Here is a 15,983-nt window from a genome sequence, read left to right on the forward strand (position 1 = left end):
AACGAATAAAGCCTTTTTCTTACATATAAATAGTGTTACTATTTGAACCAACTGAAACGAATATACCAGATACTAGAGACACAAAATACTACTTCGAGACAGTTTGTGTTTAATTACTTGTTTGCCCTCACTGTATGTGACACAGAAGTCAAACACTTTGAAACTGGTCTGAAGCCACTAAGTAACTATAATTGACTTAATGAAAGGTTTGATGTCACTATGTCACAATTAACTCTGTTGGTTTGCTGTGTGTGTTTTTCTGTTTTTCTTCTAGGGTAAAATTGGTAGCTAGGAAATTTTTTAGGGTCGACCGTTGTCATTTTATTAAGGGATAAAAGGTTGATTATGATGAAATTATTTTGGTTATTATTATTATTATTATTATTATTATTGTGTTAAAAAAAAAATTTATACTGCATGATACAATAAATTGTACTGGGAAAACTCGTTTTCTTTCCAATAGCAAAAAATTAAGAGTATATAAAAATAACCCTTTTCTATATATGAAAACTAATTTAGTTTTTATCATTACATTTATCTAAATGTATTTGATATTAATTGATCTTTTGTTACGTAAATCCATGCACAATCTAATAGTTGTATATGTTTATTATGTTGCCTATTATCCATATAACATAGTCTAATTTTTTACATGTACCCCCCTACTAAATCTTCCAACTTATTATATTCATATTTCGTTAACTTACTTTTTAAACTGAGAATTTTATTTTTATTTTAGTTATTAAGAATTAATTGAAGAATGACATATTTTGGCAATAGTTGACAATAATCAGTTACATAGTATGTTTAGATCCGTAGTAAAAAAATTGAAAATTAATAATGTGTTAAATTTATTTTCAAGAAACTTATTTTTTAACAAATTAATTTTCATATATGTTACGCATAAGGAATTTAAAGACAAAGTGGTCTTGCATTTTCTTTTTGCGTTTCTCATAATATCATTCCATGCATGTAGTAGGTAGAAAAAAATCTCCTCAATCAGGTGCTAAATAGTATGTTTTCTATACATGAATCTTGGATTCAATCAAAAGGCCACGTGCTTTAGATATCTAAAGCCTTTCACTTTTTTGTTTTGATTATATGAAAAGAGTAGGACCGTCGAGCAAATTTTAAAAGAACAAAACACAACTCAAAAACAAATTGAATCCTCAATATTGTTATGGCTTTTTCAATCCTAGCACCGTTTCATGTAATAAAAATTTATATATAGTGATTTTTTATTAAAAAAATATATTTAATGTATTAATATTACTAAATGTTATCATTTTTAATAAAAAAAAAACTTATTTTTTATTACATGTAATTTGTACAAATTAAAAAAATGATATTACTAATCTACTTAAAATTTAATCCAAAAGACAAAAAGAAATGAAACATCTCATGCTTTACTTTTTCTCAATTTGAAGCGTTAAATAACTTACATTGTCTTTACTTTCTGTTGATTAAAGTTCACTATCCTAATAAAAACCAAATGTTAATCTAAATTCCCCAAAAGTAAAACGTACCATAAAATGGAGTTGTACAAGCTAGCATTTATCCTTTCGTTTCCTTGTGTTGAAACGGTGTTAACAACACTTCAGAAAGTAATTTAAGTATGTGAAGCCACTAACATATATCGTCATAATACAGCCATTAATCAATCTTTTATATGCTTTAGTGATAAAAGCACTAAATTTGCCAATCGTATATAGCAATTTCTAGCCATTAAGCAAGGATATCTCAAGTTTATTCTCCTGCATATTCTTATCAACATATGTTGCTTTTCTAGCTAAAACAAAGAATATCCTTGATGCTCATAATTGAGTGGAATGATTTTACATAAAAATGTAGCATTAGCATGATCGATCGACAAAGGGACAATTTGTTAAGAATGTTTGCAGAGACAAGTAAGTGATTCTATCTTTCTTTTTCCTATTAATAGACAGAATATGCTACATCAACATTGTCCTTGACAGTTAACAAACAAATAGGAATTAGGAACCAATGAGTTTGGTTGTGTAGTATATATGAATTAACTGAACCACAAAATAAAGTAGAAGAATTGATTTTCCTAGTTGCCAATATTTAAAGAATGTGACTTAAGCACTAAGACACAGTCTAGTTGGAAAAGTAGAACATTCCACTAATTGAAAATGACCAACTCCTAACAACTTTTCTGAGTTTCTCTCTTCCTGTAAGCACATGGAATTTTAAACCTTCTCTTTTTTCTTTTTTGTTCATTGGATTCCAGATTGACAGTGCTTTTTGTACTTTGATTATGTATGTGCCCAATATTTGATTCCAAATTCAATGACCCTTGATGATTGCTAGGCTACCAGTTATGAAGAGATATGAGGGTTCTTCTATGGAAAGCTTTGAACTAATGATTTTTTTAGCACAACCCACTTGTTTATGCACAACTTTTTTGGTTAAATTAATTTCTACCGCATACTGCTTTACTTCTGTTGTTGAACAACAAAGGTAGTAAAATTACTTACTGCTTGATCCAGTTGAATACTGTGGGTTTATTGTCAATGATAAATGCACCACAGGAAGTTATTGTTTCTATTCATCTTTCAAAAGCCTCAATATGAGCATTACAAAGAAACAACAATAATCCGTGGTGTGTAAGAGGTTATCAAAGTGTATGCAAGAAGATTTTGAAGACTTAAGCACAGTTATTATTGGTGTTGTTTTTTCAATAAAATTGAAATTTTATTTCAGTAGTTTATGTAATCTTAAATGTTAATATTTGTTGGAATAAAATTTTTAGTTTTATTTAAATAATAGTAGTCAACAAGAAGGTTTTCATATAAATGATGGTGGGGTATCTCTCAGGTGGTAACTACCATTGATTCGAAAAAAAATTGCTCGTTCAAACACCAATATGCCCTAGTGAAGGTAAAAAAAATAACCAAAAAATCTCTTGAAGATTTTAGAAAAATAAATGGAGAAATAGAATTTTTTTATTTTAATTAAAAATATTTTAATTTAACAGTTTTTAAAATATCATTTTAATGTATTGGTTTTTTATTATCATGAGTGATATATCACTTTTTAATTTAAAAATAAAATTTGTGTCCTCTTTGTTTTTTCTTCAAATTCTCCTCTTAAACAGTCCTGAGAGGTACGAACTCGAATATTCACATATTCTGTATCAAATTATTTTGGGTGCAAGCAATATAATTCACATATATAGTATGGTATCAATATGCAACATGGTGAGATATGGATCTTCATAAATTAATCCAATTTTGCAAACCCCAGAACTTAAATAGAAAAATTAAAAATCAAACAAATTTAAAATTAAAGAAAATATTTTTTTATTATTCAAGCATATTTTGAATTCAATTTTAAAAATCAATTCAATCATTTGTGTGTCATATATATTTTTATAAATTAACTTAATATTCAATTATTCATAATTATATATTTATGAACTTATATTGCGTGCTTATAACAGTTTTTATATTTTTATTTTTAAAATTACATCTTTTCTTTATGAAGGATACGTTATATTATTTCAACATATATATATATATATATAAAAGTTTATTAATTTAAATTATTATTATGTCCTTTTTTTATTATATGTAAATCATTTGTTTTATATAAAAATAAGATTCAAATTAAAAAAAGGCAAAGAAGAGATAATAAAATGTTGTCTTCTACTTAAATAAAAATAAAATTATAAAAATTCAATAATTTAATAAAAATAACTTTTAATTAAATAGAATTGGACTAAATTTACTATTATATTTAAATCAATATAAATTAAACGGTAATATATATATGATAAATTAAATATTTTTACTTAAAAAGTTATCAATATTAAATTATAAATATCCCTATGGTAAGAGCTCCTAATTGGGAGGCCTTGAGCCACCTGTACACCATACAATTATAATTATATATTTTTGAAATGTTGTTTACGTGTCAGTGTTATTTGTGTTTGGTCGACATTCATGGAAAACGATATTAACCGATGAAGGTGGACATGGAATTATTCTACATCTCAAATGCATAATCACATGTCACAAAGGTGCTTGCACACGTTTTATAAAATGATAATATTTTAGAATCATTTATAAGTAATTTATTAAATTGTTTATAATATAAAAGATTTTTTTCAGTAGTATAAGTTTAAATTATTAAATATAAATTAAACAAAAGTCTTAAATTAAGAGTAAAATTTTTTAAATTATATTAGTGTGAGAAGATTCTGTCTTAATAATATAAATTTTATACTAAATAAAAAATAAATTTAATTATATATTCAAGAAGGAAAACATCACCTAAAATTAAAGTGCCTCAGAAATCATGCTTATCCTAAAATGAAGAGTAGTGTAATTAATTCCATTTTTGTTTTTGCTGGCAAAAATTTTAATTTATGTATAAGCATTTTCAGCGCTGAAAATTCAAGGTTGAGAACAAATCCATGGTCTATGTCAACAGCAGCAAAAGCTGCACCTCTATAAGATTAAATGGAGGAACTCATGTTAAAAACATGATACTCTAATGTAGTAATGATTGAGCATTAAGAACATCTACGATCAAGTTCTGGTGTCAAATTTTGAGATATCACAAGTCCCATGAGAGAATAAGATGATATTCATTAAACATATTCTCTTTAATACATTACTTATTGGCTAATATTTTTATCATTATCATATTTTCATTTTGACCTCAAATCTAGGTTGCTAGTTAGTGCATCCACTGTGACTTGCAATTTTAAAATGGAAATACAAAATATTTAGAAATGGAAAGGTAGAGGAAATCCACTGGTTAGCAAATTCTTTGACTCCTTGTTCATTGCAAATTAAAGGGTTGTCATTGGCCATCCACTATTAGTGAAAAAAAATCATTTCAAAACTGAAATTTAGAGCTAACAGCATCATACATTACAAAAAATTATTTTTTATTAAAAAATTGATACTATAAAATCTTATCAAATATTTTTTATAACAAAAATTGAATCATTCATGTAATATTCAATTATTTCAGCCATAAATTCTGTAAAGCTCGCTCTTTTCAATATTTTTTTTTCATAAACATTAGCTTTTATCGATTTAATCATTAAATTGAAAGTTTTATTAAATACGTTAAATTTATAAAGTTTTTATAATTTAAGAATCAGTTATACTTTATCAATAACTTTATTTTAATAGATATTATACTTTTTAAAATATAAGTAATGAATATAAATTAATATGTATATAAATATTTAATTTATCTAAAATTTTGTATAAACAATCATTAGAATAATATTATATAAATAAATCATTAAATTTATTAAAATTATATTATATAAAAGAGTTATTAAATAAAGTAATTGTTTAGATAAGGAATAAAATCGACAAAAATATATAGAAATAAAATAATAAATAAATTAAAAAATTTATTCTACTTATTTAAATAAATAAAAAACATAAAGAAGTATTAAATTATATTAAAATAACCATATAAAGTTTAAAATAATCTAAAAAACTCAGTTTTTAATATAATATTTTCTTAATAAAAAATATTTTTAATTTATATATTTTTAATTGTATAAATTTTTTTAAAATAAAATTTAAAAATAATAAAAACTCCCCGCTGTGCCCATCCTCTCTATTTGGAATTTTTTTTGGAGCCGATCCAAAACATTTTCACTATCCTCTTTCCTCCTCTTATTCAAATAGTTTGTTTATTTTTGTTTTAACTTTTAAAATTTATATTTTAAAATAATTTTAAAAACTATTTTTAGAAAAACAAGATGTGTTTGTTAGTTTGGTTTTTAAAATTATTTTTGTTTTAAAAACACTTTAGATGTTATTTTTATTTTTTAGTTTTAAAAATTGAAAATGAAATTTTTTTTAAAATTTAGGTTAATAAATATATTTTTATTATTTTTATTTTTTTATAAAATTTTTTAAAAAGAGAAATAAATTGCCTCTAAACTTTTTTCTTCTTCTTTTCCTCGTCCTGGTCCACGGTGCAAACAAACTATTAGTCAATAGTCAATGGATTCTTCCTATAATTTTATCATGTGAATATTTTATATTTATCTTTATTTTTAATATTTTTTCAATATTTATTTAATGTCTAGCATTAAAAAAAATACAAATTTTCCAATATAATTATATTGGATTTGACTTTGTAGACTAAAACTATGTAAAATGAGAAAGTAAAAAAAAAATTATTAATTTAAAATTAGTTATATTTATAAAATAATTTATATAAAATTTTCACATGAGGTGATATATATTTTGGATCAACGCAATTATAATAGCACATTGGCAATCAACCAACACGAGGTTTTTTTGTTTTTTTTCACCATATGTAATTTTATGCATGTAAAATTGTTAAATTTAACATGGAAATCTATCATGTTTATTAATAATTATTGTTTCTATAAGTTTCACCATCTAAAACAATAAATAGAAAAAAGTATATAGAAACCACATGGAAAAAGAGTTCCCAAACCGCCAACAAATTTATTTATCATTTAAAAAGTATATTCTATGAATAAATTTACATATTTAAAAGGTAACATTGTTTTTTTTTTTTACTTTATCCATATATGTGATGCAAACGAACCTCTACAAAATTATAAATCCTAAAGGTTGAAATAAATTAGTCTGTCCTTAATCTATCCCAACTATAAATTAATAACTAAATGATATTTTGTTTAAAATATCTTAATACGTTCAAACTAAAAAAAGAACTCAAGAAATACGTCTTTGCAATGTAATTTTTATATAGCCAAAAAATTCTTTGAAAAAAATATGATTGCAATGTAATTTTTTATTTAAAAAACTGTGTAAACTCAGTTTTCACGTTTGATAAATTTGACTGTACTCTGAAAAATCAGAGAGTATAAATATCTTTGAATATTATAACCATTAATTTTATTAGTAGAGTTAGTGATATATTTTAAAAAAATATAAATATCTTTTAATATCTTAGTATAATCTAGAAAAAATATTTAATATATTTTCAAATTTAGAAATACTTTAGCAAACACTTTCATATTTAACCAAGCAGTTAATATAGATTTATTCAGTATGTTAAATTTATACGTGTGAAGTTTTTCTTTTTATTTTCTTAATTGCTTCTCACTTTTTCTTTATTTATTTTCTCGTATATTTGTTTTTTATTACATTAGTAATCACTTTTTTTTTAATTATTGTTCTTTTTATTTCTCTCTTTTCTCTACTCACTTCACACTGAGAAAGTAGCTATCAACGTATAATTTTTCTTCAACAAAACATAAACTATATATAAAGGGATAGAAAATCAATTTCAAGTACTCCACCATGCCGATTTGTGATGAAAATTGAAATAGTGCCTATTACTAAATTGTTGAATGCTCCGTAGAGACAATAAATAAATATCACATCACTTTGAGAACCTAAATTTATTGATATCTAGATGAAATTGTCTATAAAATGAAAATCAACATTATTAGTAGATAATTGTATCCCACAAATATATTGATTAAATTTAATATTTTATTATGTGTATAAACAATTATAAAAAAATACATTAATGATCTTTATATCTAAGAAATTAGTCTTTAACAGTGATCGAAAGATATTTTTAGTGTTTTAAAAGAACCTGTAGTTTCACTGTTAAATTTATTTTGATGTGTCACCGTGTAAGAAAAGTATTTATAGAATAGATGTTTTCCTCTCTCTCTCTCACCTGTTGATTAAAATGAAAACCTTTCTTTAGGAAAGGTCTATTTACACAAGTCTAATCAAAATCCACCATCTACCGTCCAATTTAAAAGCAAAAGATGTCTGTGGATGCTGCACAGTGAAAATAAGAGTTTTTTTTTAAAAAAAAAATACGGTAAAAATAAAAAAACAATTATCAAAAGAGTATAAAAAAATTTGTATTTTTTGACACATTAATTTAAATATCACTTTTTTTTGTTTATGTAAAATTTAACATTATTTTTTTATACAATGACTAATATTTATTTCTTATTGTTAAAAAATAAAATTTATTATAAATTCATGTTATCACACTAAAAACAAAGTATTTAAAGATAAGTGTCAAGGTTAAACTTTAATTTCTAAAAAAAACAAGTGTCAGTTTTTATATGAATACTATTTATTTTTTATTATTAAAAAAAAGCATATTTTCTAAAGCAAATATTATTACCTCGATAGGATATTCCTTTCATTCTTCCTCTACGTTGTTTACAAAATTTTGTTCTTTTGGAGTTTTAGTTGATGGTTGTTTCTCAATTCCATCTCTATTACATAATTGTACATGAAATTTTTCATTTTATACGGCTCCTCGCAAATGAAACGATTCAAATAATATATATATATATATATATATATATATATATATATTTTAATGAATAATAGAATCGCCTGATTTTTTTGAGATTTCATAGAATCTATTAGTCTATTGAAAATTTGTATATCTTATTTTGATATAAAACTTAATATGTATTCTTATAAACAATTTAAGATAATTTTTGCTATCAATATATAACTAAATAATATTATTTTGTTATCTTATAATATTCTAACGAATCTTTATTTTTATTTTTATTTTATTATCATATCGTATCATATTAGATTCTTTTTTAGTTTGTTCCGAAACACTTAAAGTGACGTGTTAAATAATAATTTAAAAAATAATTTATAAATATTATATTTTAGTAATTTTTTTATTTTTATCATATTTAAAAAAAACCTTGAAAACAAAATAATGGTCACATGTAACAGCAGGTTCATCGCCGCCACAACTAATTGTAACAGAAAGTCAGGTAACGGCCAATTTTTATAGCCTTCTCAAATGTTTCAAGTGTTCTTATTTATTTTTTTAATAATTTGATTATTATTTTATAAAGTAGATATTAAATCATATATATATTTATTATCTTAAAATTATAAAACAATTAATAATTAAAAAGATTTATAGATATGCAAGACAAAAGGAATTAGAATTATTGTTTTAAATATTATATACAGTGGCAAGAAGTGGAGCAGCTGTTGCAACAAATAATTTATTAGCATATTTTAAACGAAAGTGGAAGCGGCGAAAGTGCTCTACAAATTACCAACTCCTTGTATGTAGCTAAGAGGTATTGAGAGGTGACAAAGAAAGTGAGTCCACTTAGAACCACTTTGTTCCATGGAAGGAGATATTCTCCCACTTCTTATTCTCTTTAACCCTTGCAACGACCCACACAACACCCAAAAGTTACCCCCGAGTTGGAATTGTGAATGGAAGAGAAAATTCTATAACAACGACATTTTGATTTTAATATTTTCAAAATTAATATAAAGTTTTTAAAACAATTCGTTGACCTCTACTTGTTCTATAGACTATAATAACATCTTTACTTTCAATTTCACCGATCATAGTTTTTCTCAACATTTTGGCAAACATACATTCCAATAAAAGGATGAGAAAAAAAATTTCAAATTAAAAGCGAGATCCGTGTGAATTTCTCATACTTAATAAAAGATTATAATAAGAATATTTCACAAAGTTGTTAAGAACAAGCCCAGCTTTATATTGGCACATTATCCTCATATTTTTTTATTAAATTGATGATCGTGGGTTTGTTTGTGTTTGTGTCTGTGTGGGAGAGTGGTCCATGCCGAGCATAGTCACTAATTTAAATATTATTCCTTCCGGGCTTAACATGGCTTTCATGATGGGAAAGCCTTAACATAGTTTTGGGTTTATGGGGTCTACCAATCTAGAGGAAAAGAATGGTGTCATGGACACGTGAAACAGCCCAGAATAATCAAGTCCAAGGTCAACCACGGGCGAAGAGACATGTATGCACATTTCCTTTTGCACTACTCTCAGCAATAATCAAGTATTTGAGTAGAGGGAACTAGCTGTCAGCAGTGGATAGGTGTTGTCAATAGGAAATTGTGGAAAACGTTTACTCAGTCATTGTCTCTATCCAAAGTTGGGTATTAGTCCCGAGTTTGGGCATAACTTATAATGGACAATGACAATTGACAAGTTTCATCTTTTTTCCAGTAAAGGGGTGGCTATCAATGAAAGAGATTTATTTTCTAAGATTCGTAATTTCATTCATGGCCTCCCGAAACAGTATTATCCTACCAGATTCACCATTCATAAAAGTAGTCCATGATGTTCTCTTCTTCTTACCCAACCACATGAGTAAAGCATTTTGGTTTACCACCTAAGTTTATATTAGATTATAGCTAATGGTAATGGAAGCTTTTTTATATTGTAAAACCTCACAGCTAATTTTTTTAAAAGTGAAAATGCTAAATTTTATTCAGTTTTAGCTATTTATAAAGATAAATGAGAGATTTTAAAAAATTGAAGTGCATAAGTTTGCTTTAACTTATATGAGAAGTTTAATTTATATTAACTTTTAAATTGATTTTCTTTTCTTCGTGCAAATGTTTATTAAGAAATTTATCTAAACTTATTAAAAACTCTGTTAAATGATATTACTGAATCGGAAATTTCTCTTGTATGCATACATGTAATCTGACAAAACTGGTTATTCAGCCTGTGGGGTCAGAAAATTAACACTTCCAAACCAAAGGGTAACTAATTGTATCACCAATCAATTCATATCAATATTCTGGCAAATTTTATTCAAATGCTGAGAGCAATATCTTATCCAACTGTGAAGGGCTTTTCATGTTGTATATATCCTAGTAGAAACGGGTTATTACAAAGGAACCATAGGTCCCCTACTGAGATGGGAAAAGTAGCCTGGTTGAAGGATCAAGCAAATCTCCCAAGAGACAAAAGTTAAGCTTTTTGGGCCCAAGAGAAATGTTTTCCAATCCTTTAAGCAAAAGTAAAAGATTTCAACACCATAAATTGTTTGCAAGTCAAGTTCGAATTTTTATTTGTCGTCTTCAATCGAATCTTAACCCCCCAGTTTGCCATGTACAAATCACTTCGGGGTCCTTATTCTCCTGGACTTGTGCTTTTCCTAGCACAGGATCTGAAAGACGAATTTCCATGCTTTATTTCAGTCAGAAATCAGTAAAACGCATTAAATAGTATCACCTTTTTAATTAACAATAGAATACAAAGAGTCGTTTCATTATTAAATTTCTTGACACCTTGAAACCAGTTTAAGAATCGATGGATTTACGTTCAAACATCGAACCACTAAACATTGCATTACAAAGAGAAAAGAAAAATTGTGTAATCAATCCTAAAAAACCTCAACCTCACTACCAAGCGGATGGTGACTATTTCCACCTCACATGCATTTGCAGATGTAAAATGGAGCTTATCAGTAATATCGTCATCCTCACTACAAGCCATCCCAATTGTCAAAACTCCCTTGTGACATACAGAGCAATTACTGTTGATGGCCAAGGTGGTAGGAATACCCTTTTTAAGCTGTGACTGCAGCCTTTTTCTGTTCTTTCTTAGCAGTTTTTAAAGAAGGCTTTTCAGGCAATACATTGTCAGGCTTCTCAATTCCTTGAATATCAGTTACCCTTAACTTGGTCAGCTCCTGAAGGTGGTGACCATGCATCAAACAGAATTAGTATCAATAATTAGTTATGAAACTACATCTAATTAAATAATGCTTTCCAACTCACCTGGCGGTGCCCTTTGGTTCTTCTGTAATTCTTCCTTCTCTTTTTCTTAAAAATAATAACCTTAGCATCTAGTGCCTGATATAAAAGGAAAAATGAGCACGCAGGCAAGTGTATAGATGGAAAAACAAATATAAGGTGATAAGAAAAAACACTAAATTTTCATCCTTGCATCACACAAAAATCAAAAGCTCTTAGAAACAGGACAATTATAATGCCCGGATGCAGATAAAAGAGGAACAGTCAAAGGGGAGGGGCAGCAGGAAGCAGGAGAGATGCACATAGATGATGACATTGGAATGCATTATGAGCAGCATTACTCTAACATTTTAAAATCCAATTCACAAGAATGAGATGACTTTTGATTTTTACAAATAACAGTTGTGTTTCAGAGTTCAGTTTAAGGAATGCTTTAGAAAAGGTCAGTTGCCTGGTTAAAATGAACTTCATTTATAAAGGTTAGGCCACCTAGAAAACTGATGAACTAACCACTTGACTGGTTCCAATGGGAACTCCCATCATGGGGGTCGACTTCCTGCCTCCCTCTGTTCTCTCTTTAATCGGTCCAAGTGAAAAGTTCAACATGATTCTGGGACTACAAAATAATGGGGTTTCTCTCTGGATTTGCATTGCTGGATTCCATTGAAAAGACCTGAACTACTAAACCTCAATTATTTCCTTCCCAACAACATGCTTGACCTATATCTCTGAATGGGCTTATTATTTGAAATGGAGGAAGAAATCAGTTATCAATCTCGGATAGCAGCACACATTGGCTGACTCCAAAAACACTGTTGTGGGAGTCAAGGAAATAAACAAGTTGAGTCAAGAAAATAAACAAGCTTAAGCCTCTAACTCAATGCCTTGAAGTAACAAAACATTAAAGACCAAATAAAACTAGAACTGGATAAGGAGATTTAAAAAAAAAAACACAAAATACCCAGAAACTGAAAGCAATAAAAAAACATAAAAAAAGAAGGAAAAAAAAAAGAGAGAGAGAAGAGGACAGTAAGAGGAGAACAACTAACGGGACAACAGCAAAACAAAGTGAATAGGAAAATAATGGACTTTGACCTATACATTTACAGCTGGTAAGTCAATTATCCTTCATTTTTGCTTAAGTCTACTGTCTCTACCTATTCATGTCTTCCATATAACATAAATAACTTGCTTTCCCCTTGTATTGTTCTACCATGATAAATCATGAATCTTTCATTTTCTTTATATCTCCAGAAATTTAATCCTTCAATAGGTCATGGCATTACAGGTTACAGCACACCATACAGGATTGTGGAAGATATGTTGGGTAACTTTGGTTTGGGGCTTACAAGGTTAGTTAAACTTTATCTAAATTTGGTTGTTCTACTGTCTTTTGCCGTGTTTTGAGCCACCACTCCTTTTTTTGAACTTTGCTAATTTGGAAATAACATTTTATCTATATTTTGGCAGGAAAAGCAAAGAATGCTGAAGGGAACACTTTAACTTGTGCCTTTTATTTAAATTCATCTCTATATTTCAATGACAAAACCCTTTGACATAGAAAAAATTATTGCAAAATGCAAACAACAGTTTTTGGTTAGGTTTACTTTACACATTTACAGATTATATATGACCATATTATTCGAGCAAAATTGTGTGCAAATACATAAATTATATGCATTATATACTTCAGTTAATTTTGTCACCAAGAAGAAAGTCTGTCATTTAGTCACAATTCTAATTCCATTACATTATGATTGGAAACATATGAATGGAAAGAACAGCAACAGCAGCCTAGGTGCAACCAAAACTGAAAGGGAAGAGATTGTTCTATGCAAACCTATTCTATTCCTACTCCCATAATAAGAAAGCTGATTCTGCATAAGTGATATGAGAAGTTCTACACTTACATGCTCCTCAACAACAGCATGAACAGTTGCATCTGGCACTATGGGTCTGCCAACAATTGTCTGACTTGCAGAGCCAAGCAACAGAACTTTGTTCAAGATCAACTGCAATGGAATAATATTCAATTAACTTCAATGAAAGACTCCAAAACAAAGAAATAGCAAATAATTAATACAAAGAAAACAAGCCACATATTATTATTTAGTAAGTTTGCTGTTACACTCACACTTATATAAACATACGGCAATTACATAGGGTATCTAGAACTAGGCGAACAAAGTAGTTTGTAGAACAATCAAAATGGTAAGAAGCAGCTGTACGAAAAACAATAACACAAGCCTTTTCCCACAAGGTGTGGAGTAAGCAGCAAGTAGCCCCTCCCCTGCCAAAATAATCCAACAGCAGTAGGTCCAAAAGTTTAACATAAAAACTGTTCAAATAAAACTATTTTTAAAAATTTAAAGAGACTGCCATTCCTAATGCAAACGCGAGCAATAGCCCTTCTTTAAATGAGGATCACTTCAAAGAATCATGCAAAGGAGGGAAATATATTGTTGAATTTAGGCTTTAAGCCTAACTCAACCCAAAAAGTTAGATCATAAGATGAGAAACAATATTGTGAATGTGATTCAACTTCAAAAAATACAGGGTGTAACATTATAATTGACTCAGGAACAACATTGACCTTTTTTCCTGTGGAATTTTATGAAAAATTGAAGTCAGCAGTGACATCACATATCAATTTAGAACGTGATAGTTACCAAATGTTAAGTCTTTGTTATAAGGCTACACTAAATGCAATTCAGGCCCCAAACATTACAGCACATTTTGTTGGTGCCGATGTTGTGTTAACTTCTGCCAACACTTTAGTTAGCATTTTGGAGGATGTAGCGTGCTTTGCTTTTACCTCAAGGCCAACGCCCGATGCCATGTTTGGAAACATGGCGCAAGCGAGTCACTTGGTTGAGCATGATTTGCTTAATAAGATTATGCCCTTCAAGCCCACTGATTATGCCAAGATTTAATATCGTTATGTTAGTAGTGCATACTTCTAATGTATTGCTTTTTAGTGAATTATAGAGGAGCTTGTCATGTCGACCCCAACAGAGCCCTTGATCCTGGACTTGTTTATCTCGTGATTACAAACCAGCCTCTACTTTAGCCTTTGGAGCTGGTCATGCAACCCCAACAAAGCCCAAATTCAAACCAATATAGATCCATAAGCACCCAGAACAAACGTCATTCATGCTCACATTACACACAAGCAAAAGGGTGAGTCACCTTATCATTCACTTCGCAAAACTTCAATCTTTCAGTGAAAATGCTGTCCCCATTGCTTACTTTAAACTGGTGCGAACCAATCTAAACAATAAAAACACACGGTTACTAAAATGGAAAAAATAAAATAAAACACATACAGAAAATCACAGAAAGTTTGAAAATGAAAACCTGAACAACAGCAAAAACAGGCTCGTAGGGCTTAAAAACCCGATCATCATCCTTTAGAAGGGGCCCCGCCACTTTGTAGCCAATAGCCGCCGCTTCTGCTTCCATCTCCTCCTTCGTATAGGCCTTCTTCCCACTCGACACGTGAATATGGTCGTCATCTTCATCATCGACGTCGTCGTCGTCGTCATCATCATCATCATCATATTCTTCCTCGCTATGGTCTTGGTGGTTGTCGGAAGAGAAATATCGTAGCTGGGGGCATTGTGGAAAAGCAGAGGTGGGATTGGAAATGGTGAAAAAGGGAAGAAGAGGTGATGAAGAGTTGGAGTTGGGAAAAGGGGGAACAAAGAGTGATCGGAGAGATGATGGGTTAGAGAAGAGAAAGGTCGTTAACGGTCGCAGTTGGAGGCACCTCCTACTGGCCATGGATGCTGCTGTTCTGAGTAGCCACAACTAGGTTTTCCTCCACCCTCACGCGCGCTACTTGCTCCTCCGCTCACACCACAACTCATGGGCCTAAGCCCACCGACCCATGAATGGAACAAGCCCACTAGCAAATACTTTTAAGAAGTAAGGGCGTATCGGACTAACGGCATTGGATGTCTTGTCTCTTTAATATTTTAGTGATTAAAAAATATTTATAGTTTTTTAAATAATTATTAATTTACTAAAATTAACAGCGATAATTATTTTATACGTGAAAGAATATAAAATGATTTTGTAATTTATAAATTAACGTAAAAATTACCAATATCAAATTATTATAAACTGATGATGTTTTGATTTTGAAATTATTTCTTGAAATACTTTAATAAGAAAATAAAATAAACTGAAACTTTACACTAATTTTAGGAGAAAAATAGTACCATAAACATTAAATTCTTACATTTATAAGAGAACTCCTTCACCTTCTCAGTCACATGAAGTCAAGTTAAGACTTTACTTTTTTAATACACTTCTAATGAGATGTTAAGATAACAAAATAGAAGAACCTTATAAATTAGTTAATAATTTGATCTTTATGTATAGTCTTGATTGCATTATTCTTTATGAATTTAGGATAAATAAAGAGAGAAATGA

The 15,983-nt window shown here is 28.6% G+C and overlaps 1 protein-coding gene across 1 annotated transcript; it reads right to left on the reverse strand.

Annotated features, from left to right (window-relative positions):
* Positions 1 to 11,002: 11,002 nt before the first annotated feature.
* Positions 11,003 to 15,445, reverse strand: LOC113858912 (50S ribosomal protein L21, mitochondrial). The gene is made up of 5 exons (XM_027491707.1): positions 14,904 to 15,445; positions 14,736 to 14,816; positions 13,457 to 13,558; positions 11,571 to 11,645; positions 11,003 to 11,482 (listed from the first exon to the last, which is right to left on the reverse strand). The coding sequence occupies exons 1-5, from the start codon at positions 15,327 to 15,329 to the stop codon at positions 11,360 to 11,362; spliced, it is 807 nt and encodes a 268-aa protein (XP_027347508.1). The 5' UTR covers positions 15,330 to 15,445; the 3' UTR covers positions 11,003 to 11,359.
* Between the last annotated feature and the right edge of the window lie 538 nt (positions 15,446 to 15,983).

Source organism: Abrus precatorius, unplaced genomic scaffold (assembly GCF_003935025.1).
Source record: "Abrus precatorius isolate BTA unplaced genomic scaffold, Abrus_2018 Scaffold2, whole genome shotgun sequence".
Taxonomy (NCBI): Eukaryota; Viridiplantae; Streptophyta; class Magnoliopsida; order Fabales; family Fabaceae; genus Abrus; species Abrus precatorius.